The sequence below is a fragment of the Neovison vison genome, chromosome 8 (genome assembly GCF_020171115.1).
Source record: "Neovison vison isolate M4711 chromosome 8, ASM_NN_V1, whole genome shotgun sequence".
In the NCBI taxonomy this organism is placed as follows: Eukaryota; Metazoa; Chordata; class Mammalia; order Carnivora; family Mustelidae; genus Neogale; species Neogale vison.
In genome coordinates, this window is record NC_058098.1 from 56,360,858 (window position 1) to 56,388,223 (window position 27,366).

At 45.2% G+C, this 27,366-nt stretch overlaps 1 protein-coding gene across 1 annotated transcript; it reads right to left on the minus strand.

The window, feature by feature from the left end:
- Nucleotides 1-11,507: 11,507 nt before the first annotated feature.
- MCFD2 (multiple coagulation factor deficiency 2, ER cargo receptor complex subunit) lies at nt 11,508-21,543 on the minus strand. Its single transcript, XM_044263653.1, has 4 exons — nt 21,460-21,543; nt 15,645-15,805; nt 14,684-14,843; nt 11,508-13,016 (listed from the first exon to the last, which is right to left on the minus strand). Exons 2-4 carry the CDS (start codon nt 15,791-15,793, stop codon nt 12,885-12,887), a joined length of 441 nt encoding a protein of 146 aa, XP_044119588.1. The 5' UTR covers nt 15,794-15,805; nt 21,460-21,543; the 3' UTR covers nt 11,508-12,884.
- Between the last annotated feature and the right edge of the window lie 5,823 nt (nt 21,544-27,366).

Sequence of the window (27,366 nt, forward strand, 5' to 3'; positions counted from 1 at the left end):
AAATATGAAAAAGTACATTTTTCAAAAAAGATGTTATTTGAGAGAACAAACAAGAGGGCACAAGCAGGTGGAGTGGCAGGCAGAGGGAGAGGGAGAAGCAGGCTCCCTGCTGAGCAAGGAGCCTGTTGTGGGACTTGATCCCAGAACCCTGGGATCGTGACCTGAGCTGAACTCAGCTGCCTAACCAATAGAGCTACCCACATGTCCCACAGATTATATTTTTTAAAAGCACAGTTTTCTCACTTCTGTTGGGGTTTCAGCTTTCTTAGACTTTCTGAGTTTTGGTAACATCCTGGAGGGCTTGCTGGAATAAACCTTTAGGATTAGCGTGAGGATGTAAACTCCAGGGTGCAAGGCACTGGCAGAGTTCCCCTCACCCCTCCCTGAGGGTTTGATTCTTTCAATCCACCCTATTTTCCAAACCCACTTGTGTCTCATCAACTCCCATGCCTCTCCACACACCGCCCTCCCCCCCTATTCTCTGCTGCTACCACCTTGGGCAGCCTTGCCTCTCTGGAGAGCCATCACAATAAGAGTGTGGGAGGTGGGGATCCTTCTGACGGCATTTGTACCAGGAGAAGAAAGCACAGGAGCACAGAAGTTGAAAAAGCCGAGGTTACCTTATCAAAGTGAAGGCACAGACTGCCTTGACCGGTTCAGAGTTTACTGGGTCCCCAGCTCCTCTCCCTGGGCATCTCTTCCACGGCTTGGGGCCAGCTTAATCCTGCCTTTCCCCAAAGTAGCTCAGTCTACGCCGGTTTTACTCTTTTCAAGATCTCACTTCTTTGGACCGGTTTTGCTATTGTTTACAGTGTGCATGCATGTGTGTTTTTGTCATTGTTGTATGTGAGTGTTCTGCGGGGGGGGGTGTCTTCTGGTGGCCATTTGATATAGGGAGATAGGAAGAGGAGCAGCCCATCTTTCTGCCCAGGATCCCGTGGAAGTAAGGGAGGGTGCCATCCAATTAAAGGGACCCTGTAATTCAGCTCTGCCACTCTGAGGCCAGTCAGCCTGCCTCTTACATTTGAAGATTAAAAGGCTGTTGTTCCACCTTGAAGCAAACGTGGTTGAGTCTCCACAGAAGCCCTGTGTGTTCCTCCCAGTTTCAGCGACCCAAACACGACCTACTATAAGGTCTCACCAAACCTGATTCGTCTACCAAAAGCATGGGTAATATATTCAAGGGCTAGCTTAAGGTCTACTTCTTACTAGCATCATCAATTATTTTCTTAACGTTTTTATGTTGTTCTGTAACGGCAATTGACAGAGGAGTTTGTATAAAGAACATTTCCTATAGAGCGTCATTCTTTAATCGCACCCCAACTTCTGATTTCATGTTTGTGTGTTGCCTTTGGGTTTCATCCACATACAAATTTTAGCTTCACTGCGATCACAGAGTCTGTTGTAACTTAAATGTTCCTGGTGGAGGGAACAGCTCAGGGAGAACATTACTCTTCATACCAGCAACGCTTCTCTGTTGCAGCCCTAAACCTTTCCATTTCCCCAAAGACCCGGCTGCTCTTCCCCTCCATTCTCAACATGTAGTCTTGCACCTGTGACATGGACAGTGGATTCATGTAAGTGAAGCGTAGCATTAGGTCTGACACATAGTAGGTGCTCTGTAAATGCAGGGAGGGATCGAATTTCCCACGCAGACCAGTCAGATCATTTTGCACGTCCCTTTGAACAATCTCTGTAACTAACTACCCATTCCTCCTTACTGGAGGAACAAAAGCATACAGTGATAATCCTGTCCGGGAAGTCCATGGGGGTGGGAGGAAGCGGGAAGGGGAGTGAGCTTGAATTTTCCAGGACTGAAACGGAATTGAGCCTTCAAAAAATAAACAGCCCCTGGATGGGCTACTGAGGGCAGGGAAAGGACAGTCTGTGGAACGCTGCTGCCATCTAGTGGTTCATTGTGTCATAAGAGACCTGAGGGTTTCAACATGATAATAAAAATCTCAGAATCATCAAATATTGGCATTCAAAGAGTCATTACAGACAGAGTCAACAAATGCTGATCTAGTATTCCTCCTGGGCCCATCCCCTGCCGTGCACTGGAGTGGGGCTAGTAGTACAGGGGATACAGTAGTACAGAGAAGATAATACTCTGGTCCATTGCCAAAACAATATCCTGGTGAAGAGGAGCAGACTCTGGTGGAGGGCAGGGGACTGACTGGAATGCCACTTCATATACACCTGTTTGGCTTATGGTTTTAAAAACACTTGTTACTTCAGTGGTTATAATGAATTTATTGCATATTACTGACCTCGTACTCCCTAGGGCAAGGACTCTTAACCTCAGGTCCACAGACCCTTCCTAGACACACTTCAGGGGATCCATGAACTTGAGTGGGAAAAAATTACAGCTTGATTTTAATGAAACTTCAGCATTTTCTTCGATTATGAATCAAGCAACAAACGTGAAGTTTAGTAGCAGAACCTGTGACTTCGTTATTTCATAGAAATTACAAAATGTTTTCCTATCACAGTACAATTGTTGCAGATACCTCAAATTATTTATTCATCACTACTTTGAAATTATGGTGATTAGACCTGAGCCAAAGGCAGAGGCTTTAACCCACTGAGCCACCCAGGTGCCCCTAAATTGCTCACCTTTTAAAATATTTTGGTATTTGTATTTCAGTATAACTGGCTTCTTACAAATACTTTGTTTTTTTTTTTTTCACTTATAAAGGAAATTGAAAACAACACAAAGAAATGGAAAGACATTTTTGTTTGTGGATTGGAAGAACTAATGTTGTTCAGATGTCTACTATGCAAAGCAACCTACACGTTATTGCAATCTCTATCAAGACACCACCAGCATGTTTTTCATAGGACTAGAAAAAACAATCTTAAAATTTGTATGGAATGACAAAAGACCCCAAATAGCCAAAGCAATCTTGAAAAAGAAAAGCAAAGCTGGAGGCATCACAATTCTGGGCTTCCCAACCCAAAGTTGTAGTCATTAAGATAGTATGGTACTGGCATAACAATAAACACATAGATCAATGGAACAGAATAGAAAACCCAGAAATAAACACCCTATTACATGGTCAATTCATTTTTGAGAAGGCAGGAAAGAATACCCAATGGGAAAAAGACAGTCTCTGCAACAAATGGCATTAGGAAAACTGGACAGCTACAAGCAAAAGAATGAAACTACACTACTTTCTTACACCATACACAAACATAAATTCAAAAGGGATGAAAGACCTAAATGTGAGACCTGAAACCATAAAAATCCTAGAAAAGAACATAGGTGGTAATTTCCCTGACATTGGCCATAGCAACTTTTTTCTAGATAGGTCAAGCAACCCCCGCCCCCCCGCCAAGAAAACCCCAAGAAACTATTAGGACTACATTAAAATAAAAAGCTTCTGCAAAGTGAAGGAAATAATCAATAAAACTAAAAAGCAACCTACAGAATGGGAGAACATATTTGCAAATGACATACCTGATAAAGGGTTAGTATCCAAAATACATGAAGAATTTATCAAACTCAACACCCCCCAAAACCAAATAATCCAATTAAAAATGGGCAAAAGACATGAATAGACATTTTTCCAAAGAAGACCCATGAAAAGATGTTTGTTCACCATTACTCATCACAGGGAAATGTCAAAACTACACTGAGATATCAGCTCATACACATCAGAATGGCTAAAATCAACAACACAAGAAACAACAGGTATTGGCAAGGATGTGGAGAAGAAGGAAGCCCTCGTGCACTGTTGGTGGGAATGCAAACTGGTGCAGCCACTGTGGAAAACAGCATGGGGGTTCCTCAAAAAGTTAAAAATAGAACTACCTTATGATACAGCAATCCCACCACTGGGTATTTACCCAAAGAACACAAAAACACTAATATAAAGGGACATATGCACCCTTATATTTATAGCAGGATTATTTACAATACCCACATTATGGAAGCAGCCCAAGTGTCCACCGATATGAATGGATAGAGAAGATGTGGTATACATTATGCAATGAAATATTACACAGCCACGAAAAAGAATGGAATCTTGGGACACCTGGGTGGCTCAGTCTGTTAGATGTCTGCCTTCGGCCTGGGTCATGATCCCGGAGTCAGGGTCAAGTTCCCATATCAGGCTGCCTGCTCGGTGGGGAGTTTGCTTCTCCCTCTGCCCTTTACCCCACTCAAGTGCTCTCTCTCACTCTATCAAATAGATAAGTAAAATCTTAACAAAAAATGAAGTCTTGCCATTTGCAACAACATGGATGGAGCTATGGTAAGAAATAAGTCAAAGACAAATGCCATATGGTTTCACTCATGTGGAATTTAAGAAACAAAACAAATGAGCAAAGGGAAAAGAGAGAGAAACCAAGAAATAGACTCTTAACTATAGAGAACAAAGCAAGGGTTACCAGAAGGGAGGTGGGGGAGGGGATGGGTGAAATAGGTGATGAGGATAAAGGGCACGTGTCATGATGAGCCTTGGACAATTAAAATATAAACTTTTAAAAAATGCTTTGTTTTTTATCTTATGCATACGAAAACCTTATTCTGTAAAGAAGTCCGTGGCATACAAAAGGTCAAGGACCACTGCAGTAGAGGCTCAGAGAAGGGACAGGTGACCATGAACTGGACTAGCCAGAAAGGGCTCCTTGGAGGAGAAGAGATGGATGTCTTCTTTGCATTTTACTAAAAGGGGCCCCACAGAGAAATTTCAGTCCTCTGCCTATCCGGGGAAACAGAGCCAGGCTTTGCCGAAGTGTAAACATGGGAGGGTTTCTATGATTTCTATGTTCAGCCCAGCAAACTGTCCCTTTGGAAAGAATCTGAGAAAATCCTTGATACTGAAAGATAAATGACGGAAAACATTTTCATTTCAGGAGGAATTCCACTGAACAAGACTCAAAGCATCTACAAACACAGAGGACTGACCCTATGTTGACAGAATCCAGTGGGCAAGGCAAACTGGCTGATTCTTTGGGCAGGGTGGGCGAGGGGATTGTTGTCCCTCCGGCTTGCCCCATGCATTAGTAAGATTCTCTTGGTTATAAACAACATAGAAACCAAGTCAGCCAGACGTAGAAAAAGGCAATTTAATGGGAGGCTATTGGAATTCCAAGAAGAGTAAAACCACCCTTTCTCAGAGCAGCAGGAACTGGGCAGCTCAGATCTCTTCCCACTAGGTGTCTGGCACCTTCTCTCCAAAGCAGTGCTTCTCCAATTTGAATGAGCACACAGGTCACCAGGATTCCATTAAAGAGCAGGTTCTGACTTGCTGAGCTGGGGGGGCGGGTGCGGTCGACCACTTATACATTCCTTCCCCTGGGGTTGCTTAGCACTCCTGTCCCTTCAGATATGGTCACCTTATTCCCATCTCCTACCCCACAGCCCACAGAACACCAAAGCCTGCCTCACAGAGAAGCCCTCCCTATTTTCTGCATTCTGATTCTTTAACATCTACGAAGTTCAAGGCTACTCCCCCAGATCTCAATTTGGACCCCTGCTGGATCTCTTCTCTCAGATTCACAACTATGGCCACACCTCCCATCACTTCACTGTCTTTGGCTGTAGCCACAGCTAGGGACAAGGGCACTGAGTCTGCTTCAGTTCAGCCTCCACTAAGGCCACCCCCATACCACACTCCCCCAGGACACAAGGACCTCTTCACACTTTCTCTCCCCTATGGGCAGCAGGGCCTTTTAGCCTTGGCAGGCATGACCTGCTTGTCCTTCCCCAGCCACCCAGTGGGAAAGCAATTAGAAATTCATGGACAGAGAATGCCCAGTGCAATGTTCCCTTTCAACTCTGGCAGCGCAAAGCAAATTCTCTGAAAGCTCCCGAAAGAAGCCTGTAATCATGAGCGCTGCCAACACAGCTCCAGGGCTCAGACACTAAACAACAGGCCTGTTTCAACACAGTCCCTGGGGGCCCAAGTTCAAAATGGCCACTGTGGTGTTGAGAAGTCCGTGTCTTTCAATACTATTTCTTTAAGATTTTATCATGAGATAATTGTAGATAATTCATGTGCAGTTGTAAAAAAAAAAAGGAGAGAGAGAGAAAGAAAACGAGCTCCTGTGCACCCTTGACCCAGTTCCCACCCCTCAGTGGTAGCATCTTCCCAAACCATAATGCAGTATCCTAACCAGGATATCAACACTGATTTAGTGAAGAAAACAGACCATTTCACCACAAGGATGTCTCATGTTGCCCTTTTATAGCCACACCCACTTCTCGCCTGGTCCCACCTCCTCCTTAATCTGTTCCTGTGACTTTTGTCACTTCAGGAATCCTCACTCAGCGTAACTCTCTGCAGGCTTCCAGGTGGTTGCTCCTGATCAACAGTTTGCTCCTTTGGGTTGCTGGGCGGGGCGCCCACAGGACGAATGTCCCGCAGCTTGTAAGGACATCTGGGTTGTTTCTGATTTGCGGCTATTATACATAAAGCGGCTATGAACCCCTGTGTGTGGGGTTTTGTGCAAACATAAATGCCCAGGAATGCAACTGCTGATTTATATGGTAGCTACACAGTTTTTTAAAGAAGCTGCCAAACTGTTTTCCACATTGACTGTTCCAGTTTACTAGTTCAAGTGAAGTACAGAAAACTTGCTTTTCTATTATTCTACCCTCCTCCATTTGCAATCTAATTGTCTTAAGTATCTTCTCCACATCACATACATTTCGAACATCAGACTGTGTTGTAATTTTTGCTTTAACTATTAAGCATAATTTACAAAATTTGAGAGAAGTTGATTGTATGTATACGTATTTTTGTTTTCCATGATCTTCCTCCGTCTCTGATGTTCTAAACTTCCTTCTTTTACTGTGTCTTTCTGTTTAAAAAACTTCCTTAGCCATTCTATTAGGGCAGGTCTGCTGGTGACAAATGTTCTTTGTTTTCCTTTGAGAATTATCTTGATTTCCCCTTCAATCTTTTTTTTTTTTTTTAAGATTTTATTTTTATTTATTTGACAGAGAGGGATCACAAGTAGGCAGAGAGGCAGGGAGAGAGAGAGAGGGGAAAGCAGGCTCCCTGTTGAGCAGAGAGCCCGATGTGGGGCTCGATCCCAGGACCCTGAGATCGTGACCTGAGCCAAAGGCAGAGGCTTAACTCTCTGAGCCATCCAGGTGCCCTGCCTTCATTCTTTTTTTTTTTTTTTTTTAAAGATTTTATTTATTTATTTGATAGAGATGACAAGTAGGCAGAGAGGCAGGCAGGGATACAGGCAGAGAGACAGGAGGAAGCAGGCTCTCCACGGAGCAGAGAGCCTGATGCGGGGCTCGATCCCAGGACTCCGGGATCATGACCTGAGCCAAAGGCAGAGGCTTTAACCCACTGAGCCACCCAGGCACCCCCTTTTTTTTTTTTTAAGATTTTACCCATTCATTTGACAGACAGAGATCACAAGCAGGCCGAGAGGCAGGCAAAGAGAGAGCAAGGGAAGCAGGCTCCCCGCTGAGCAGAAAGCCCAATGTGGGGCTCCATCCCAGGACCCTTGGGATCATGACCTGAGCCAAAGGCAGAGGCTTTAACCCACTGAGCCACCAGGTGCCACCCCCACTTCATTCTTTTTTTTTTTTTTTTAAGATTTTATTTATTTATTTGAGAGAGAGACAGTGAGAGAGAACATGAGCGAGGAGAAGTTCAGAGAGCGAAGCAGACTCCCCATGGAGCTGGGAGCCCGACATGGAACTCGATCCCGGGACTCCAGGATCATAACCTGAGCCGAAGGCAGTTGTCCAACCAACTGAGTCACCCAGGCATCCCCCCCACTTCATTCTTAAAGGACATTTTCACAAGATCTAGAATACTGGATGGAGAATTCTTTCCTTTGGTACTTGAAAATTACTGAGCCTCTTCTTTCTGGCACCCATGGGTTCTGTTGGGAAATATGCCATCATTCAAGCTGTTTTCCCTTATAGGTAAGCTGTTGTTTCTCTCTCACTGCTTTTGAGATTTTTTTTTTTTTATTGGTCTTTAGTTTTCAGTTTGACTATGATGAGTCTCAGTAGGTTTCCTTAGGCTTATTCTCCTTGGGGTTTGCTCAGCTCATGCCTCTCTAGATTCTTGTCTTTTGTCAACTCTACAAGGTTTTCAGCCATTTTTTCTCTGAGTACTTCTTCAGCTCCAACCTTCTTCCTTTTCTTCTGGGGCTGATGACAAGGAAGAATGTCAAGTCTTTTGTTGTGGTCCCACAGGTCCCTGAAGTCCATGCATTTTTTTATTTTCTGGTGGGAGGCTCTTTTCTCTGGGTTGGTCAGATTGGGTAGCATAGATTGTTCTGTCTTCCGGTCCACTGCTCTTTCTTCTATGCCCTCCATTCTGCTGTTGAGGTTTCTATTGTGGTTATTACATTTTTTAGTTCCCAAATTTCCATTTGGCTACCCTTTATATCTTCTGTTACTTTGTTGAGACTTGGTTTTTTCATTGGTTTCACGTTCCTAATTGTTCGTTTAAGTATTTTTGTCATGATTGCTTTCAAACCCTCATCAGATAATTCTAACACCCGCTATGAGTGCTGGCATCTTCTCTTCTTTGGTTTGAGATCTTCCTGGCTCTTGGTATGATAGGCAATTTTCAATCTACACTTGGGCATTTTTGTATTATATAATGAGACTGGATCTTATTTAAACCTGTTTTAACTGATTTTCCATGACACCGCTGTGGCAGGGGAAGGGCAGATGCTGCCTGCTTCCTGACAGGTGAAGGGAGAAGTCTACTCCCCACTCAGCCTCCATCAATACATGAGGCCAGCAGCTCCTCCTTACTGCTGGGCGGGGTCAGGAGTTTGGATTCCCCACAGGTTCTCTACTGACTCAGAGATAGAGGTGGTGTTGTTATCACTGGATGGTGAAACTCCTGACCCTCCACTAGGCCTCCTCAGACACAGAGCAGGAAGGGGGAAGGGAGTCTCACTCCAGCCAGTTGGGGGTGGGATTCCAGGGCCAGGTTCTATATGTGCACTCCACTGACCCTGTGGGCAAGAGAGGGGCTGTGTTACTGCCCAGGGAGTGGGAGGAATGAAGGTCCCAGCTCCCTACCTGGCCTCCTCTGGCATCGCCTCAGATACAGGAAGGAGGACCACACTTTCTTACAGCCTAGAAGGATGGCAGCTCAGGCTCCCTGCTCAGCCTCTGCTGGCAGGGCCACCATCTTTCCTGTAGCCCTTGGCTGGAATAGAGCAGTTTTTGAAAGTTTTGTCTTATGAGGTTGCTCTTTTCTTCATTCCCTGGCTAGAGAGCAGGTTTTTGTTGGGGCTTTTTAATGTATGCTCCTTTTGGAATTCCTGGGTTGCCAGCTTCCTTAGCTCCAAGTCTGGGATATATTTGGCAAAAAACAAAAAACAAACACAAGACAGCACTCACCGCCATGTATTTCCTCACATGCCAATGTCCCTAACCAGTCTGCCTTGTTCTCTCCACCTTTCAGAGTCCTATGTTTGCTTTATATGTAATTTCCCAGGGTTTTGTCATACTTCATTACAGAAATAGAGAGAAGTCTATCTATTCCATCTCCCCAAAAGGAGAAGTCCTGGGTTTCGTTTGTTTTTGACATCCAAAAGTTGAGACATAACATTCATAGTTTCTGCTACTAATTCCATAGTTGAAATGTTAGATCCTTGGTTGGGTCCTTGATAAATGGATTTCCTCTTAAGGTAGAAATGTGATTTAGCTCTTGTTTTTATTGGGGATGCTGTGGAAGAATATTTGTGTCCTCTGATGATAACATCTTCAGGGGAATCTGGAATATGACAAAAAGCTTTTTTCTTTCTCCTCTCTAGAAGGAATTAAAATCCTGAATCTAGACTGGAGAGGTTACATGGCAAACATACAATAAACATTCACTGAATGAATCAACAAATGAACAAATGCAGGACTAGCCAAAAATTAAAAATACTAATGTCTCATACCTCTGTGTTTAGAGAAGCTTGTCAGGTTATGCTGTGGGTCTAGCTAAAGGAAATAGGTTCTTCACTTACAACAGAGATGAAATATTAATTAGTACAACTCTTCTGAAGAGCAATTTAGCAATACTTACTAGCTTCAGATCATTCAAAATGCAGTACTTTAATTTCCTTGAAAAATAAGAGTATGTTAAAGACATTATGCACACCCAGATATCACATTTAATTTTAACACCACATAGTAGAACATCCTAACATGTTCTATAGTTCCTTGACAGACAAATGGATTGACATCCATGATCTATACATTCAATGGAGTAACCTAAGCAGAGATCTTTCAGCCTCTGCCCCTGAGGAGTCTTCAATCCCTTCACAGCCCCTTTAGCCCCCACTGCAATGAGGAAGGGGCCCAGGCTCTCCAGCCAGAGTGAAGAATGGGTGACTCAGTGTTTAGTACTCTTCAGTGTCAGGCACTTACTAGACGCTTTCTACACTTTCTCTCACTTTGTTAATCCTCTTAACCTCTCTTATTTTGTGTGTGTGTGTATGTGTGTGTGTGTGTGTGTGTGTGTGTATGTGTGTATGAAACTAAATTTTAAGTTCATGGCTGGGGAGTAGCAGGTCTGGGAGTCTAACCGGGGTCTGCCTCAGCCCAAAATGTATGCTTATATAAGGCTGCCTCTCTTGGGTAGACTTACCTCCATTTTAGGGATAAGGAAACGAAAGTACAGAGCCATTCCTGACACATTCTGAAAAATCCTTAAGGTGGGCTAAGAGAAGGCCAAGGTATGGTGTAGGAGAGGTCAAGAGGGAGGGATTATGAGAAGGCCTCTGTGTCTCCAGACACAGGCTCCTCCCACCAGGGACATTTGTTAAACAGGACCACAAAGGCCAGAATGAAAGAACTACAGAGAAACTAGCTGTGGAGGAGGAAGGAGATCTCTGTCTTGTCTATTTAATGGGGGTGACTGCCTTCTGAGGATCTGCTTCTCTGCCTCCCCAGCTGTCTCAGTCCCTTCCTAGCTGCCAACAGTATGGGGTTCTTCCAACTGTGAGCCCCTCATTAGATCCACCCAGAGGGGCAGCTCTGGATGAGGAAGGATCTTGAGGGGCAAGAGAGAAAGAAGGATCTTGAGGGGCAAGAAAGAAAGAAGGTAATGGTTAACTATCTTCCTTCCTATCCTCCCTTCTTCCCTCCCACCCTCTTTCCTTCTTTCCTTTTCAAATGGCAGAACAAAGTGTTATTCCCAAAACGCCGGGGGAGACTGTACTTTTTGCTTGGGCCTGGGAGACTTTCAAAACTGCTACGTAATTAAATTTTCTGGCAAAGAAAAAACCGTTGCCAGACTCCAGGAGAAAACACAGTATTTTCCTAAGCTAGACCATGCTATCATAATCTGAACATGGCCAAGGAAAAAAGGTCCAAAAAGTGATTTCATTCAAAAGAAAAAATGCATCAAAGGAGAAAGTGACTGATTACTGGGAATCTACCCCAGCCAAAAGGAACAGGGCACAGCCAGGAGGGTCATAGGGCCTGTGATAGGATAGGCACATGTAAACATCTGTATTAAACAAAACCTTTATGTGGGTGAAGACCCTTGTGTAGACAAAACAACTGCTCTTTATTTTGTTTCATCAGTTTTATTGGTCATATATCCAGGATTCATTATATAAATCTTTCAAAATAACTAGATATTACAAGAATAGTTTACAATTCAGCTCTGATTGCACAAATACTTGGACAACAGGAAACCATTTTTACAAATACATATGCTTTCTTATAAGAATACTTTAATAAAGAAAATAAGTCTCTATGTGTCTTACAGCAAATCCTATGCAGTTTTTTTCCCCATTCAACCATCATTTTGGGTATTCCATCCCGGCACACTATCACATCCAATAAACCAAATTACAATTTGCTGCTGCTTCTCATTTTCAACCATTATTGAGATTCACACTGTTAAGAGTTTTTAGGCTTCTTTATCTAATCTTTCCTGATCTGAAAGAATTCACATATTTAAGCTATAAGAGGTAATTTAAACGCCATTCCTTCTAAATAGAGCTTGCAGCAATTGGTGCTCGGTGCTCTCACTCACTTAGGCAAGACCAGCTAGTAGCTTTATCCCCCGCTGCACCAAGGAGGAGGGATACAGTCCTTGTATTCCATATAGTTTCTAAACTTCAAAAACAAACCCTCAAAACAAGGGTTAAATACAAATATTAAGAAAGCTAAAACATTTGCTAATGATTAGAATAAAAAACACGTTTAACTTCAAGGTCTCTCCTAAGCTGAAGAAGACATAAAAGAAAGATGTGGCAGTAGTTCTACAAAATATTGAAAAACTAAAAAACGTTAATCATGTAGGTCAATGGTGTATTCCTTCCAAAGTGCCAGAAGATACAGAATTTAGATGCTAAGGCTTGCTGAACTCAGGATCTGGTATCCTTATACAGTGGCTTTAAAATAGCCTAATACTCCCTTGCCCAGGGAGTGGGGGGGTGGGGTGGATAGTGATGGACAGATGGATGTGGATGGGGGACGGGGACACTTTGCAGAATACTGACGACGTTTACCTGAAGAGACAGGTTCCACCAGGGGAAACATTTGGCATTTATGCTATTCCTTCACTGTTACTGAAAAGTGTGTCCACTTGGCAAAGCTTGTCTTACTTTTCAGGTGGCCTGAATGAAAACCAAGAGACTAGCAGTATTCTACAGTTAAGTTCCTGAGTACTACGCTCCAATTATCCAATACTCTTAAGAGAATTCTTTAATCAAGCTCTTGTCCAGTAAGAGACTGAACAGTACGGGGCTGCTGCCTATGTCCCATTTCTCTTACATTGCCCTTGATCCCTCTTTCTCACCCCAGTGTAATAAACTGCTACAGGTTTTTACCAAAATACTGTAGCAGTAGTTGGAAATGAGTTATTTTGCATTACCAAAAGTGTTCGATCACATTGTAACGGGTCACATTTGCATATAACTAGATGGCCAAACAGTGCCTACTGCAGTGATTTTGCAAATTCAGCATAGTCAATATATCCATCATTGTTCTTGTCATCGTCTCTCAGAACACCATCTATTAAGTTAATCAGTTCAGCTTCACTCATTGGTGGGGCCTGTTCATTCCCTTCCTACAAAATACAAATTAGACAATGATGAGTCGCACATTTTACTGGAAGTATTTAGCTAATGTCTAAAATGTCTGTGCTCACGTATCCAAAAGCTCCTTCAGTGTAGCATGTGGCTGCTTCTGAGAATCCACAACCATGCATCAGATAGAGTCAATTTATAGCAATCCAGTTTAGATTTCTATTTGCCAGTTAAAAAGAAAAATGCAGGGGCGCCAGGGTGGCTCAGTGGGTTAAGCCTCTGCCTTTGGCTCAGGTCATGATCTCATGGTCCTGGGATCCAGCCCTGCATCAGGCTCTCTGCTCGACAGGGAGCCTTCTTCCATCCCACCCCACCTCCCTGCCTCTCTGCCTACTAGTGATCTCTGTCTGTCAAATGAATAAATAAAATCTTTAAAAAAAAAAAACAAAACACAGGAAGATGCAATCAAAGCAGGCCCTTGCTTATTTGTTCTAATAATTACTTTTCATTCTTTCCTAATTACAAAAGTAATACACATTCGCTGTAGAAACCTAGGTCTGGCTTACACAGAATTATGAGGTTCCTAATTCCCATAAACCCACAAACTCACAACCCAGGCTCTCCCAAGCGTCAGCTCTGGGCACAGCACGCCCTTGGGAAGTGCAAGCAGTCTGTCCTGGACAGCATCTTGGGGTCAGAACAAGAAGAGGAAGGTGCTGCTGACCAGGAGAACCTGTTATAATCTTTGAGGTGAAGGGCCTGGCCCTGCTCCAGAAGCAGATACAGCAGGGCACACTGTGCCGAGTGCGAAGCTAACACCATTCACGTCCCTGGCGGACTCTTCCTTTGCCACCTCTCCTGTGTGCACTCTTTGCTCTCCTATAGCCACCACCAGCCTGGCCTGCCAGGACTGCTGAATCTCAGGTTCTCCCCCTGACGCAAGTCTCTCCCCACATCCATCAGTCTGCCTCCCTCCGCCAACGATCTTCCCGTGACACTGCCATTCTGCCACACAGAGCCATTTGTGCTCCCCACTGCCTTCTCAGCAAACCCAAATCTACTCTCCTGGCAGCCAACAGAAGCACACTCACTTCCCCAGCTCTGCCTCTCCTCCTCTCTGGACACTGCAGTGCGGCAGAGCGGGACAGACACTAGACCTAGAGACGTAACGTCTTGATTTTAGTTCCTTCACCTCTAAACTGGGGAATAACAGTGCCCGCCCTGCCGACTCACAGGCTGTTGCAAAGATCAAACGAGCTCTCTAACCCACTTGAAAGTGCTCTGTAAATGGCTTTGTGTGGAGAACTGTGTAATATCACACAAACCCTCAATTACTGCTGAGTCCCTTGACCCCTTGGGCCCCTGGTTCACCACTTTCTCAAATAAAACAACTTTTCCCCTCCTCTGCATTTTAATGTGATCTGCCTTTCAGGAGCTGGTTCTCAAACTCTGGGGTGCAGCAGAAATGCCTGTAGCCCTTGTCAGAGAGACAAGGCCCTGGGGCTTCTGCCTCCGGAGGACACCCTTTGCGTGAAAGGGCTCCGAACAGGAAGAGGCAAAATGGAGTGGTGAGCAGAAAAAGGAGATGTAGCAATACTGTTGTACAAGGACAGCACAGGTCATCAAGACTGGGGACTGAACTGCCGGGGCAGGGAGGAGGGGAGAGAGGCTTTCCAAGATGCTGTCCACTGAGTCACGGCTGACCTACCTCCTTATGGACGTGAGTGATGGCTGTGGAGAGTTCTAGGCCATCAAGCAAATTATTGCCGTCATAATCATGCATTTTGAAATAATGGAGCTGCAGTTCTTGTGGGGACATCTCTGCTTCTGGTTTGTTGATGACACCTTCTAGATGCTCCATGATATGCCTAAAAAACAAAAGTTAGATTCAGACCACTTGGAAACAACCCTGTTCATGCCAAAACCTTAAGGACTGAAAAGTTCAAGATCCTAAAGCTCACCATTCCCAGAAAAACAAATAAAAAGAGTGGCAGAGCACACTCAAGGATGATAGACACAGGCAAGGCCATGAAAGGAGCAGGGAAAAAGTCAAACAGGTTCCCTGTTAAGCTGGCAAGATTACAGGTGTTTTTCCTTCTTTATTGTTATAATGCTGCATTAACACTTTGGGGGCTAGCAATTAAAAAAAATGGTTTTGAGCCAATTTAAGGATAACAAATAATGTATGAGGCTAACAGGCCCAGGACAAAAGCTGCAACAAATAATTCAATATTTAAATGTACCAATGAAAAAAGAAAAACGTCTGGTCAGTCAAGAAACCTTAGTTCTGTCCTGGGTTCTGCCACTACTACTTGTGTGTACGTGTGTGAGAATGTGTGTGCACATGCGAGTGTGAATGTGCATGTGTGTGTTGGGCAGTTGTCTGTATGTCTGTCTGTGGTGAGAGAGAGACAGAATAAATTCAGACAAGTCGCTTATCCCATCTGGGCCTCAAGATCCTCCACCTGTGAAACGATGGTGGAAAAAAACTGCCTGATTTACAGATGGCTATCGTTCTATGGAGTTCTATGGAGTATTGGTCTTGAAAAATGTCAAGGAGTTGTACAAATAACAGAGGGAAGTGTGGATAGAGGGAGACATTGCAGCTGGGTATAGGCTGCTGCTGCAGAGGGGAGGCCCAGGGACCCCAGCCCTGGCTGAATACGTACTCTTGGTCGTGCACTGTATGCTTATCCAGGCCCACGCTGCCAGGATGGGAGAAGCTGGCCCCAGGTTCCTCAGCCCTGGAACCTGGAGCACAAAAGGCCCAGAGCAGGCCGCACAGGAAGGGGGTTCTGAGCAGCTGCAGAGATCTCATGGTCGCCAGTACCTGGGAGGCGGGGAACACAGAAGGTCCGTGTGAAAACACCAGAGCTAAGGTTCTTTCAAAAACGTGACAGTGTGCTTCTGGGGAAGGAACTCAGTGAATGGAACAAGACAAAAGAGAACACATCCAACTGGGCCCAAGGCCAGCTATGCCACTAGACTGTGGGATGACCTTGGGCACTCCAAGTCCCCAGCATTCAAGTAGGGGGTGGGAGGGCTCCATGACATTTCCTAAAGTTCCTTCAGAATGCCAAGCAACTCATGAGAGCTTAAAGGGATCTGAAGATTATTCCTGCCTATAAGAAGCTTACAATTTGGTAAAATGTTTCCAATGGAGAACACTAAAAAAGGCACAAAGTGAGGTGTCCTAAAGAAAAAAAAAAAAACTGAAAGTTTAGAGGAAGAAATTTCCTCTGGGTGAGGGAAAGATCAGGGAAGGCTGATGGACCTGGGGATACTTTCGGGCCTGGACAGATGAGTACACATTGGACGTGCAGGGACTGAAGGACTAAGGTAATAGTTTGAGCGAGAAGCAGGTCAGAAAAGTGGGAAAGAAACTCCAAGTGGTTCAATTGGGAGAAGCCTAGAGGGTATGAAGCAGGCAGAGCAGTGGACAAAGGACACACAGATTGACCAGGCCATAAGGGATATGGCTTCACATGCTAGGCCAAGGAGGCTGGAGGATGAATGCGGAGCCACAGAGGATTTGTGAGTGGGAGAGCAGACAGAGCTAGGTTTCAGAATGGCTCATCCAGTGGCAGAGTGGGGGGAAGGTAATTAGTGGAGCAAGACCGGAGTAGGAATGTGGTAGTTAAGGTAAGCAATTAGGCAGGTGATACGATGAGGTAGGTCACATGAAGGCCTGCACTTAGGGACATAGAGCAAAGGCTATTAAACCCTGCCTCATTCATCTCCCACGACTACAACAGATGCAGTCCAACCATTGTGGAAGAACTCTGGAAAGAAGAATTACATAGACATTAGGAGGCTATCAAGTACCCATGGAGTTTGGAGAGACCTGGAACTATGGTCAATAAGACATAGTCAGTGCCCCTGCAAGCTCCTGAGGGCAGGAGTGCTTTATTCCCAGGATTCCCCACCAAGGCTCAAGCAGGCCTCAACTAACTCTGTGTTAAACTGAAATTCCCAGTCCTTCTGGAGACTTACAGACTGACCTCAAAAAGGAAGGTAAAGGACAGCCAAGAGACCTCCCACCAACACAAAGACTACAAATTCACCTCCCAAAAGGTAGTGCAGATTCTGCTAGTAACAAGGCCAGTGATTTCTAATGGGCCAACTATAGCCACCACCCCAAACTGACAGCAGTAGAGAGAAAGCTTAAGGTAGGAATCATTCCCTTGCACGCACCTCACATAGAGCTGACTCCAAAGCTGCTGATACCTCTGCTCCCTGCACCTGCCGCTGAGAAGTAGCTGTGTTGCACCCATACCAAAAGGTGGGACTCTGGGAGAATGTCATCCCTACAACGTTCGGGAATGTTTCCCAAACCCATTTTGCCTATCAGCAGTATCCCCTCCCATAGTCCCCTCCCTAATGGAACAACCATCACTGGGATATAACTTCCAGAAGGCCAAAAAGCAGCATCTAATCTTACTACCATACAGAGATGTCATAATGCAATGTCAAACTTAACAATAAGAAAAGATTTTTAATATACTTTAAATAAACAAGAGCAGACTGCTGAAGTCTGAAAAGAATAATTTTGTAAGCAGAAAAGTATATGCATATTTCATACATAAAACAATGACTAGAGGCACCTGAGTGGCTCAGTGGGTTAAAGCCTCTGCCTTCGGCTCAGGTCATGATCCTGGGGTCCTGGGGTCCTGGGATCGAGCCCCGCATTGGGCTCTCTGCTCAGCAGGGAGCCTGCTTCCTCCACTCTCTCTCTCCGCCTGCCTCTCTGCCTACTTGTGATCTTGGTCTGTCAAATAAATAAATAAAATCTTTAAAAAAAAAAAACAATGACTAAAAACTGTTAAATATTATTTTCTGAATTACAAGATGTGATTCTAATTTTTCTACTTACTTTTCTATGAATTCTGAAGTTTCTACTAAAAACATGTTTTCTTTACAAATATGTATTTAATGTTATTTACCCGCCATACTTTTGTTCCAATGTGTATGGATGGAATAAAAAAGGGAGCTTTCATTTAATTCTCATCTCTAGAAAATAATTCAGGAACAGAAACTACATTTCCAGTTTTATCAAATAAAACTGTCCAGACCCTGACAAGGCCACTGCCACTGTACCTGGTACCTGAAAACAAGGTCTCAAGTTACTCCTCGCAGTGACTGCCCAGGCCAGCACAGAACAGCTTGGTCTAACCACAAGTCTGGAAGTTCTGGGACAGGAGAGACCAGAGAGAGAAGCCAGTTCCTCCCAAACCCCATAGACTCATGCACAGTAGGCATCTCTTTCTCCAGCAAGCCTTCTTCAATTCCGAGTCTGGCTTAGGCATTTTTCCCATATGCTTCCCAGTGCCTCCCTTCAGAAGGGTCCTATCTGACAACTGTTGTGAATGAGACCCTGAAAACTGCCTGATTACTTGTAAGTGCTCCTTGTTGGACTGAGCTCTAGGAGGGCAAGGACTGAATCCACATTCCCAGCATCAGGCACAGTGCTTGGCAAAAAGGCTGGTAGTTCTCAGCCTGTGTGCCATGGTCCTTAAGGGCTGGAAGGATTCCCACCTTCACAGATATGCTGCCAAGTTTTGATATCAATGTAACCGAGCATAAAGAGCATAAAACCTTTTTTATGGGAGATCTCTGTCAGACAGTTGGATGATCAATGAACTCATAGCACCTAAAACCATATATAGGTTAAAACCTGTAATTCCTATAACCATATGGTTGGAGGCTTCATGTATCAAATTGTGTGTGTGTGTGTGTGTGTGTGTGTATAGGAAGGACAGGTTCTACTTAAATAACACCAAAAAGTAACCAAGTGATAAGTAATATAATAACTATGGGTCCACATTATCCCTTCTTCAAGGGAAGCAGAAGAAAGGCCAAGAACCACTGGTTTTGAACATGCCCATCTTGGTTCACTGTAGCAGATTTCTAACAGAACACAAGAAAAGCCCAGTCTACACCCAATCTACAAACATGGAGGAGAAACTCTCCCTCCAAGTGCTACAACAAAAACAGGTAATCTGTCACCTAACAAATTAAACTGTCACATTCCAAAAGAACAGAAGCAACTCCCTTTTGTCTGAAGAACATGTTGCATCACCCATACTCCAATGACTTAGTTCAAGACCATGAGCAAACAGCCTGGTAGATAAGCCCCAGCAGTTCCCAGGCTCACTGCCTTCTCTGAGAAATTATAAAGACCACAAATTATTTTATATGTATATATACACATGTATATATGTATATATATAATATAAATATAATTGAGACATTATAAAGGCCAAATTATTTTTTAAAAAGGATTTGGGGGGGGCGGGTAATCCAAAGGAGAGACTTCTGAAAGCCACTTCAGAGCCCAAACCATATTTGAGACATCCCTCACAAGGAAGAGCCTCAGTCCTGGGAGGAGAGTGCCAGGCCATGCTCAGTGGTGGGTCTTTTGCAGTGCCTGGAGTGTAACAGGGCTCCCCTTGCTGATCCAGCAGCCTGTTCCAGGCCCGGAGCCTTTGCTCCCACTGTTCATTAATCTGTCCTCCCTCTCCCTTCTAGGCCCCGTTCACAAGTCGTCTGGGGATTCTTCCAGCCACACCAGTCATTCTCTCCTCCCGCCTTAGTCAGCAGCCTCTCAGACACACAGTCACAAACTGTTCTCTTTCCCTCCCTCTATGAGGGCCAGGAGCCTATCTTATCTGTCTCTCCCTTACTCTAACACAACGAGCTAAACTGCCCCCAGAATAGCACACCTTCAAATCTGATTCAGGGCACTGGCTTCTGGCACCCAGATATGTTGTTCCCTATCACAGATCTGGCCCAAGTTGGAAAAATAACTTCCTTTTGGAGCCCTCCCACTAGGGCTGGCCTGGCCAGCATGGCCCACTATCTCCTTCCATTGTGTCATTTGCCCTATCAGCATGTAAGAGTTTGGAGCCGGCCTTCCTCCCATCAAGACTGTGGCAGCTGTTAGCAGATTTTCTCTCACGCCAGTGGCCCTCAATTAATTCATACTCAAAGCAGCCACACTCACCAATATCCAGACATCCTGTAAGCAAAATCAGTATCAAAGAAAAACTCTGAACAATACACCACCACTTTGGTCCTGGACTGAAGGCAACAACAGAACAACATTCCTAGGACAAAGAAATTGCTACATGGCTTGGAGGGCAGAGGGGAGTTGAAAACTGGTTCTGAAAAGCAGGGCATTCAATAACTTGATCTACATATGTTTATCTGGGGAGCCCATGAAGCGGCCAAGCTTCATTTATGCATTCAACCAACACACTCTTTACTAACAGCCTGGTGCCACACAAGGTACGGAGGGCAGAACATTGACCCAGATGGACCCTGTCACAAGGATTACAGCCTGGTGGAAGAGAGACCAGTAAACAGACACCTGCGGAGTACCACAAGAAACCCTAGCCTACACCTGGAGTAACACATGAAGGACAAGAAGGATGTTTCCTACTAAAATGTAGTACTTCAGGCAGAACGAAAACTATGTAACCAACATCTGAGTCTCTAAGAAACTTGGTCCAATTCAGGAACTAAACAAGGCTCTATAAGGTTGAAGACACAGTAGAGGCAGATGGAAGGATATGATTAGCTTGTCTGAATAATTCTGCAGGCTGGCCGGGAACTGAAATCTGGTAATCTAGGATACGCAGGAATTATACCTGGTCCATTTGATAAGGAGGTATGTGTGGCCAGAGGAACTAATCCAATGGAGCAGAGTGGGGAAGAGAACTAGAGTAAGGCAAAAAGAGGAAGGAGACAGTTCATGAACGGCCTATATAAGCTCTGTTTTAGAGCCTGGAAGAACAATGAGAATCCTCTGAAGGGCGGAAAGGGAATGGGGGAAGGCGTTTGGTGCCACGACCAGTTCTGTGTTTTAAGATCTCACTCTGGCTTTCCAGTACATTATAAATACAGGGGTTCAAGAGGTGCTGGGAACAAGTCAGGAGGGCGCTGAGGTAGTCCAGGGGCAATGGGGGCCTGAGCTAGCTGCAGTAGGGAGACTGTGGACCAGGGGCGAAGTGGAAATACCTGAGAGTTGTTCGATGGATTTCGACTGAGTGGGTAAAGGGGTGTCGCGCAGGAGGGGAGAATGACGCCCAGCATTCTGGCTTGGGCGCCGGCTGCAAGGAGATACAAGAGGAGGTCCGCTTCCCCTGCCTTCCACTCGCCCCGCCAGGGACCCATTTGTCTCCATCCCCCAGATGGGATACCGGCTGGCGACGGAGATTAACCCCCCAGGCCTCCGTGCAGGTCGTCCGAGAAGGCAGGGACTTCTTGGCCCCAGCCGGACGCATCTAGCTTCGAAGCCCCCGGCGGCCCCTGTTCCAGCAGAGAGTCTCTTCTCCCAGCCCGCTGAGCTTCCAGAGGCAGCGACCCCCACCCAGGCCGCTGCCGTCCCCCGACAGGAGCCCCGGGGCCCCGAGCCGGGAAGAGGGTCGCAGGGATCCCGCCCCACTGCGGACCCCCTGAGTGCTGCCCCACCGACCTCATTACCTAGGTTGGAGTCACCGGCCTCAGAGGCCGAAGCCCGGGTCCCAGGTGTTACAGGGTTCACTCACCCTCACTGCCCAGTTTCCAGTTCTCCCTAGACGCGAAGGCTTCCAGCATGAACCTCGCCAGCCCCCGTCCGCCGAACGCTTTACTTGGCCCCGCCCCCAGCCTGACTCTCTGGGCGCACGCGCGCTCCCTTCTGCCCGCCCATTGGCGCCAGAGAGCCCCGCCTCTTCCCGGCGCCCGGAGGTGTGGACCGCTGGGGTGATTCCACGTGTAAAGGGCTCAAGGCCATCAAGGGCCAGGCAGAAGCAGTTCCTTTGCTTGCCTTTTCTAGGGCGACAGTCGGCTTGGGTCCGCATTGGGCTACTTGAACCGATAGGGTGTCAGCAGGTTGCTGGGAATGTAGGAATGTAGTCCGGCGTGGGACGGAGGATGGTTAATGCAGGTGGGTCAGACGCTACAGCTGGCTTCCAGTCTGCTTCCACCTTTACAGGTTCCTTGGTTCCTCCCACGGCAGGTTGGGAAGAGAGATTATAGGAATTCTAATTCTTCTTCTGATGAAACGCCTAGAAGAGGTTGGAGCCAGCCACGGATCCTGCGATTCCAAGACTGGCCTGCTTCCAGCCTGCTTGTTGTTTTCCACAAGCTCTATCATCTGCAGTACCTTTCACTGGTATTATAGGAGTCCCGCTAAGATTTTATGGGCAGCCCAGTTCAAATACCACCTAACTTGTGCAGTTTGTGGAATCACCTGCTATCTTAGTAGAAGACAAAGCACTTCAAGAAAAAAACAGGGCGCCTGGGTGGCTCAGTGGGTTAAGCCTCTGCCTTCGGTTGGGGTCATGATCTCAGGGTCTTGGGATCGAGCCGGACATCGGGCTCTCTGCTCAGCAGGGAGCCTGCTTCCCTTCCTCTCTCTGCCTGTCTCTATGCTTACTTGTGATCTCTGTCAAATAAATGAATAAAATGTTAAAAGAAAAAAACCTTTAAAAAAAAAAAAGAAAGAAACAGACGCAAGCCCCACGCGCCGTAATGCTGCTCTCACAACTTTCTCCTATACAAGACTGTTGTTCCATGAAGATCTACTGACCAGATGGGTAAATGAATGTGGGACTGTCATTTTTAAAATCCCCTATCCCACTTGTGTTCATAAAGATACATACTCATCTTTCATGTGAGGCTGGATCCAGAAAGGAAGAGACTGGGAGAGAAAGAAAGAGGTTAAGTAGATGATCCCAGAATGCTCCCTGCATTCTGCTTTAGGACATCAGTGCCTTGAAAGTTGGCCAAGGTAACTGCCATTGAGAGTGCCTTCTCATTCCTTCTCCCATCTTCATCTGAGACTGAAATCTGTCAGCCCTCTCCCAGAGAAAAAGCCCAGGATCTCAAAGTCCCTGAAGAAACCCTGTTAATTCAAGGCCCCGTTCTTTCCTTACTCTGAACTTGTTTGACCTAGTTCATTCTTCAGCCCTGCACCTGCCATCCATCCGTTCTTCCATTTGCTCATTTATTCATTGATTAACATTTCTTGAGTACGTCTTATGTACTGGACACTGTGCTAAAAGCAACCAGATAGACAAATAAGACATGGTCTTGAGCTCTGATTCTGTTTTTGCAATGCTTCCACTTTTTCTGCAGATCTTAATCTGTATCGTGTCTCTTGAATTACAAACTGCTCCCTCTCTAATAGACAATTCCCATTATCATCATACAAGCTAGCTCTCGTTTCCTCTGCACCATGCTACTGAAACAACTAACTCCATGCAAATTCAGTGGTCCCTTCTCTGTTCTCTGTTTTGACTTGCCCTCTCAGTACTATTCAACACAGTCATCCACTCCCACCTTGAGATACTTCTTCTCTTGTTTTCCGACATCAGGCACTCTTAGTCCTCCTACCTCATGGCTATTCTTTCTCGGGTTCTTTTCACTAGCTTATCTTCTGCTCAATCTATCGATACCAAAGGGCCCAGGGATGGTTCTATCCTGAGTCCCCTTTTCTATCTACCCACTCTCCTTATATGATTTCATCTAGTCCTATGGATTTAGGTACCATTTATAAGCAGGTGACTTCAAATTTTTCTTCACTGATGACCTCTCCCTATAATTCCTAATTCTCCAAAAAAACCTGCACACTTGACATCTTTACATGAATGTCTAACTGGCATCTCAAAACTTAACTTGGCCTCCTGCCAAATTAATTTTCATCTCCAAACATGTACCTTTTTGTTTTGTCCACATTAGTAAATATCACTGCCACCCATTTAGTTGTTTAAGCCAAAATTTTAGGAGCTACTCTTGTTTTCCCCCAGCTCTACTGAAGTACAATTGGTATCCATGAAACCATCATTGGCTACCTAGACTACTGGGAGAGCTTCCTAACTGACCTTCTCGCACACCTTCTCATCCCCATTCTAGTCCATGAGCGAGAACGCACATTAACTTAAGCCATTTTGTAGGTGAATATTCTGTAGCTTGTAGCCGAACCCATTCCTAACAGGCAAACAATTCAGTACCACAAGTAAGACACTAAAGACAGACACTAAAATATGGAATCAGCTAATGAAGTTTATGGTGGCCAGTGGTGAAGCCTCTATTCCAAATTGGAAAGTTGGTGACTAACTTGCTGAGCCTTAGTGCAACAAACCGTTGTCACTTGCTGTGCATTGGATTCAGACCGCATGTCAACCAATGTTGTGTTGTAGGAGAAATCTCAGGAACAATATGAAACATTAGTGGCGGTGGCTTTTTTTTTCCCCTTCAGTAGCTTTCAGCAAAGTCCTTCGAGAGAGTGACAAATTTAGATTAGAGATAACTGATTTGAAAGCAGAGATTAAAAATAAGGCCTTGGTAAAAAGGAACTCCTTACCAGCAGCTTACAACCTAAACTGGTCAAGTCCCACAGCCTGGAGTGTCACTGGTTTGAGATAATTTTCTTTGCATACCCAAGCTGAAGCCAGCAGGAGTGGAAACAGGGAAGAGGCTGCTTTATCAGAAGAGAAGCTTGAGGGTAACCTGGATGGCTCAGTGGGTTGGTTAAAGCCTCTGCTTTTGGCTCAGGTCCTGATCCCAGAGTCCTAGGATGGAGCCCTGCATCATCGGGCTCTCTGCTCAGCGGGGAGCCTGCTTCCTCCTCTCTCTGTCTGCCTCTCTGCCTACTTGTGATCTCTGTGGTCAAATAAATAAATAAAATCATAAAAAAAAAAAAGAGATAAGCTTGAGGCTCAAGGTAGCAAAAACAGACTTGAGGTGGCGTCTCTCTCTGCTGCTGTTGTTTTTAATTCTCAACTGTAAGCACACAAAAAAGCAGCCCCTTGAAGACTTAAATAGTCTAATGCCTGGTTTGCTGGTTTTGCAAAAAAAAAAACAACAACAACAAAAAAAAACACTCGAGGTATACACAAGAAACTAATAAAAGAGACCAGAAGTGACAATAAGACCTTGATTTGATTTGCTTTGATTTTCTTTTTTAATCAAGAGAAGAGTTACCTGTTTGGGGAAAAAAAATTTTAATCTTTAATTAGAAAGCTATTTAAAAATTATGCAAGTTATTTAATTGTGATTACTCATGCATGGAATTGACCAGAAGCCTAACAAATGATTGTGGGAATCATTTGTGCCCCTAAATTCTCAAGCGTGGTCAACATTAGTCTGTTACTGTTTAACCCTTAGGGCAATCCCTGGATTCCTGAATTCCTTCCAACAGGGAGTAGGACGCAAACACTGTGCATTTTGCACAACCCAAGGACAGAAGTGAGGGGCCACCAGATTCCCCAGTGAAAAACTTGATGTACTGCCACAGAAGAAATCCCTTGCTCTAGCTGTCTAGCATGGATGGAGGTGGGTTACTGAAAGGGCTATTTTCTGCTTTTCATTCTTTCTACCACCAAACCCCGCAAGAAGGGAACTTAGTTTGTTCACATTGTGCATTGGGAGCATTTTGATACATTTTATTTTGTACAGTTATAGAGGAAGGAGACACTCCTGTTTTCCTTTACTGAGAAACAGGATACCTCTGACACCAGGTATGTAGATTTTCTCCCCACACCAAGCAATTCTCTGCAACACCAGCTGAGTGTACCATAATGCCATTCAATTCTGACACTAACTGGACTTGGTGCAGACCCCACAGTTTAAGGGCTCAGTCCTATAAGATTGCTCCCCACTTCCGATGACAGTCACAAGTAGTAGGTCCCCAGGTTACCTACAAGGTCTGTCTGACTTGGCTACAAACTGGAGGTTCCCACGACCCCCTCCTCGGACTTGATCATTTGCCAGAGTAGTTTCCAGAACTCAGGGAAATGCTTACTTGCGTTTGCCAGTTTATTTTATCATAAAAGATACAGATGAATAGTCAGATTTAGTAATACAGAGGGTGGGGTCTGGAGGGGTCTCAAGTACAGAAGCTCCTGTCCCTGTTGAGTGGGTATGTCTGGCTCCTTTGACTCAACATCATTTTGAGATTCATCTATAGTGTGTGTAGTTTTAGATCATTCTCTTTTCTGTATGCTTATTCTATTCTACTGTTTATGCACATCTGGGTTTGAGGCTATTACAAATACCACTGATTTGAATGTTGTAGAACGTTTCTTTTATCGCACGTCTGTTCACTTCTCCGTCAGGTATCTACCTCGGAATAGAAATTGCTGGCAGTTGGGAACACAGATGTTTGGCATTATCAGATACCGCCAAACGTTTTCCCAAGTGGCTGTGACGATTTATACACCAGCAAGAGCATGGGACAGTTCTGTTTTTCCCCATTCTCCCGACACTTGGTACTGTCTTTTGCACTTCAGTGGAGAACTTAACCATTAGCTTGAGTCATCAGGCCACGAGCAACCACATTTGGACCTGAAAGAGGGGCCTGCACCCCGGAGAACCTGGACTCCATGCTGTCTGTGGGAGCTGGGTCAAACTTCAGGATTATCTCCTTTATGGAGGAGTGAGTATGTCCCATGCAAAATGTGCGTATGGCAAAGAGGCGTGTGAGTGGGTTATAGGAAACCAAAGAGAGCTGCGTCATGCTGACTCTGGTGACTTATACTGGGTGGTACCCCGTCTCAATTGTCCACCCTCTTCCTCCTGTCAGTCTCTACAATAAAGGTTAAAAAAGGTTCAATACTCACTTTTCTGTCTTTTTGGCAGCTAGACAGCCATGTGACACAGTTCTGGCAGTGAGACTCAGGGAAACTTGGGAAATCTGCAGTTTTCTGATAAAAGAGCTAAGTGACTGGTGCAGACCTTTCCCCGTCTTCCAGCCCCGAGTGGGGATGTACCCCCTCAGCAGTCATCCTCATCTGTTGGAGGATGTCAGGGAGAATTTCAGAAAGGCTACCTCTGGGGCTGCTGAATCAGCACCAGCGGCTACTGCCGCCAGATATCCTATTAAGTGCGGAGAACTCCTATTTGCTTAAGCTACTGTAAGACTGTCACTTGCATTCCAAAGGGATACAGAGGCCAAGCGAGATGTGGCCTTAACGGAATTGATCAAGGTGGGGGTCACTAGGGGCTCAGGGAACAGCTAATGTGGAGGGCTGCTTAGCAGCACCTGCCTGCCACTCCCCTGGCTTGTGCGCGCTCTCTCTCTCTGACAAATTAGGAAAAGCTTTTTTTAAAAAAAATCTTATATTTGAAAAAATAATCAATCGGTCGATCCCCTCTCTCAGTCACCAGCTCTTCCTCCTGTGGCTAGCTGCTATTAGTGACCGTATCAGGGCAGAGTGGGGGGAGGACTGGAGAGTGGTGGGGGTAAGGAAGTTCCTACCCGACTGGTACAGAAAGCTGGCTCTTCCTCCCCGTCTCCATTTGAGGCTGATTCAGTCAAGGTGCTTCTGTGTGGCTTCCCAGCTGGGTCCCTCACGACAGTCTCCTTGACACCTGTCTTTCAGAAAGCTCCTGGTTCTCTCTCAG

What these genes read in the sequence shown, in the direction of transcription:
- MCFD2 (XM_044263653.1), bottom strand. Translation starts at nt 15,793, where the DNA reads ATGAGATCTCTGCAGCTGCTCAGAACCCCCTTCCTGTGCGGCCTGCTC. An exon ending in CATACAGTGCACGACCAAGA is followed by an intron (nt 14,844 to 15,644) that starts GTACGTATTCAG and finishes TTTGTTTTTTAG; the next exon opens with GCATATCATGGAGCATCTAG. An exon ending in TCACTCACGTCCATAAGGAG is followed by an intron (nt 13,017 to 14,683) that starts GTAGGTCAGCCG and finishes TGTATTTTGTAG; the next exon opens with GAAGGGAATGAACAGGCCCC.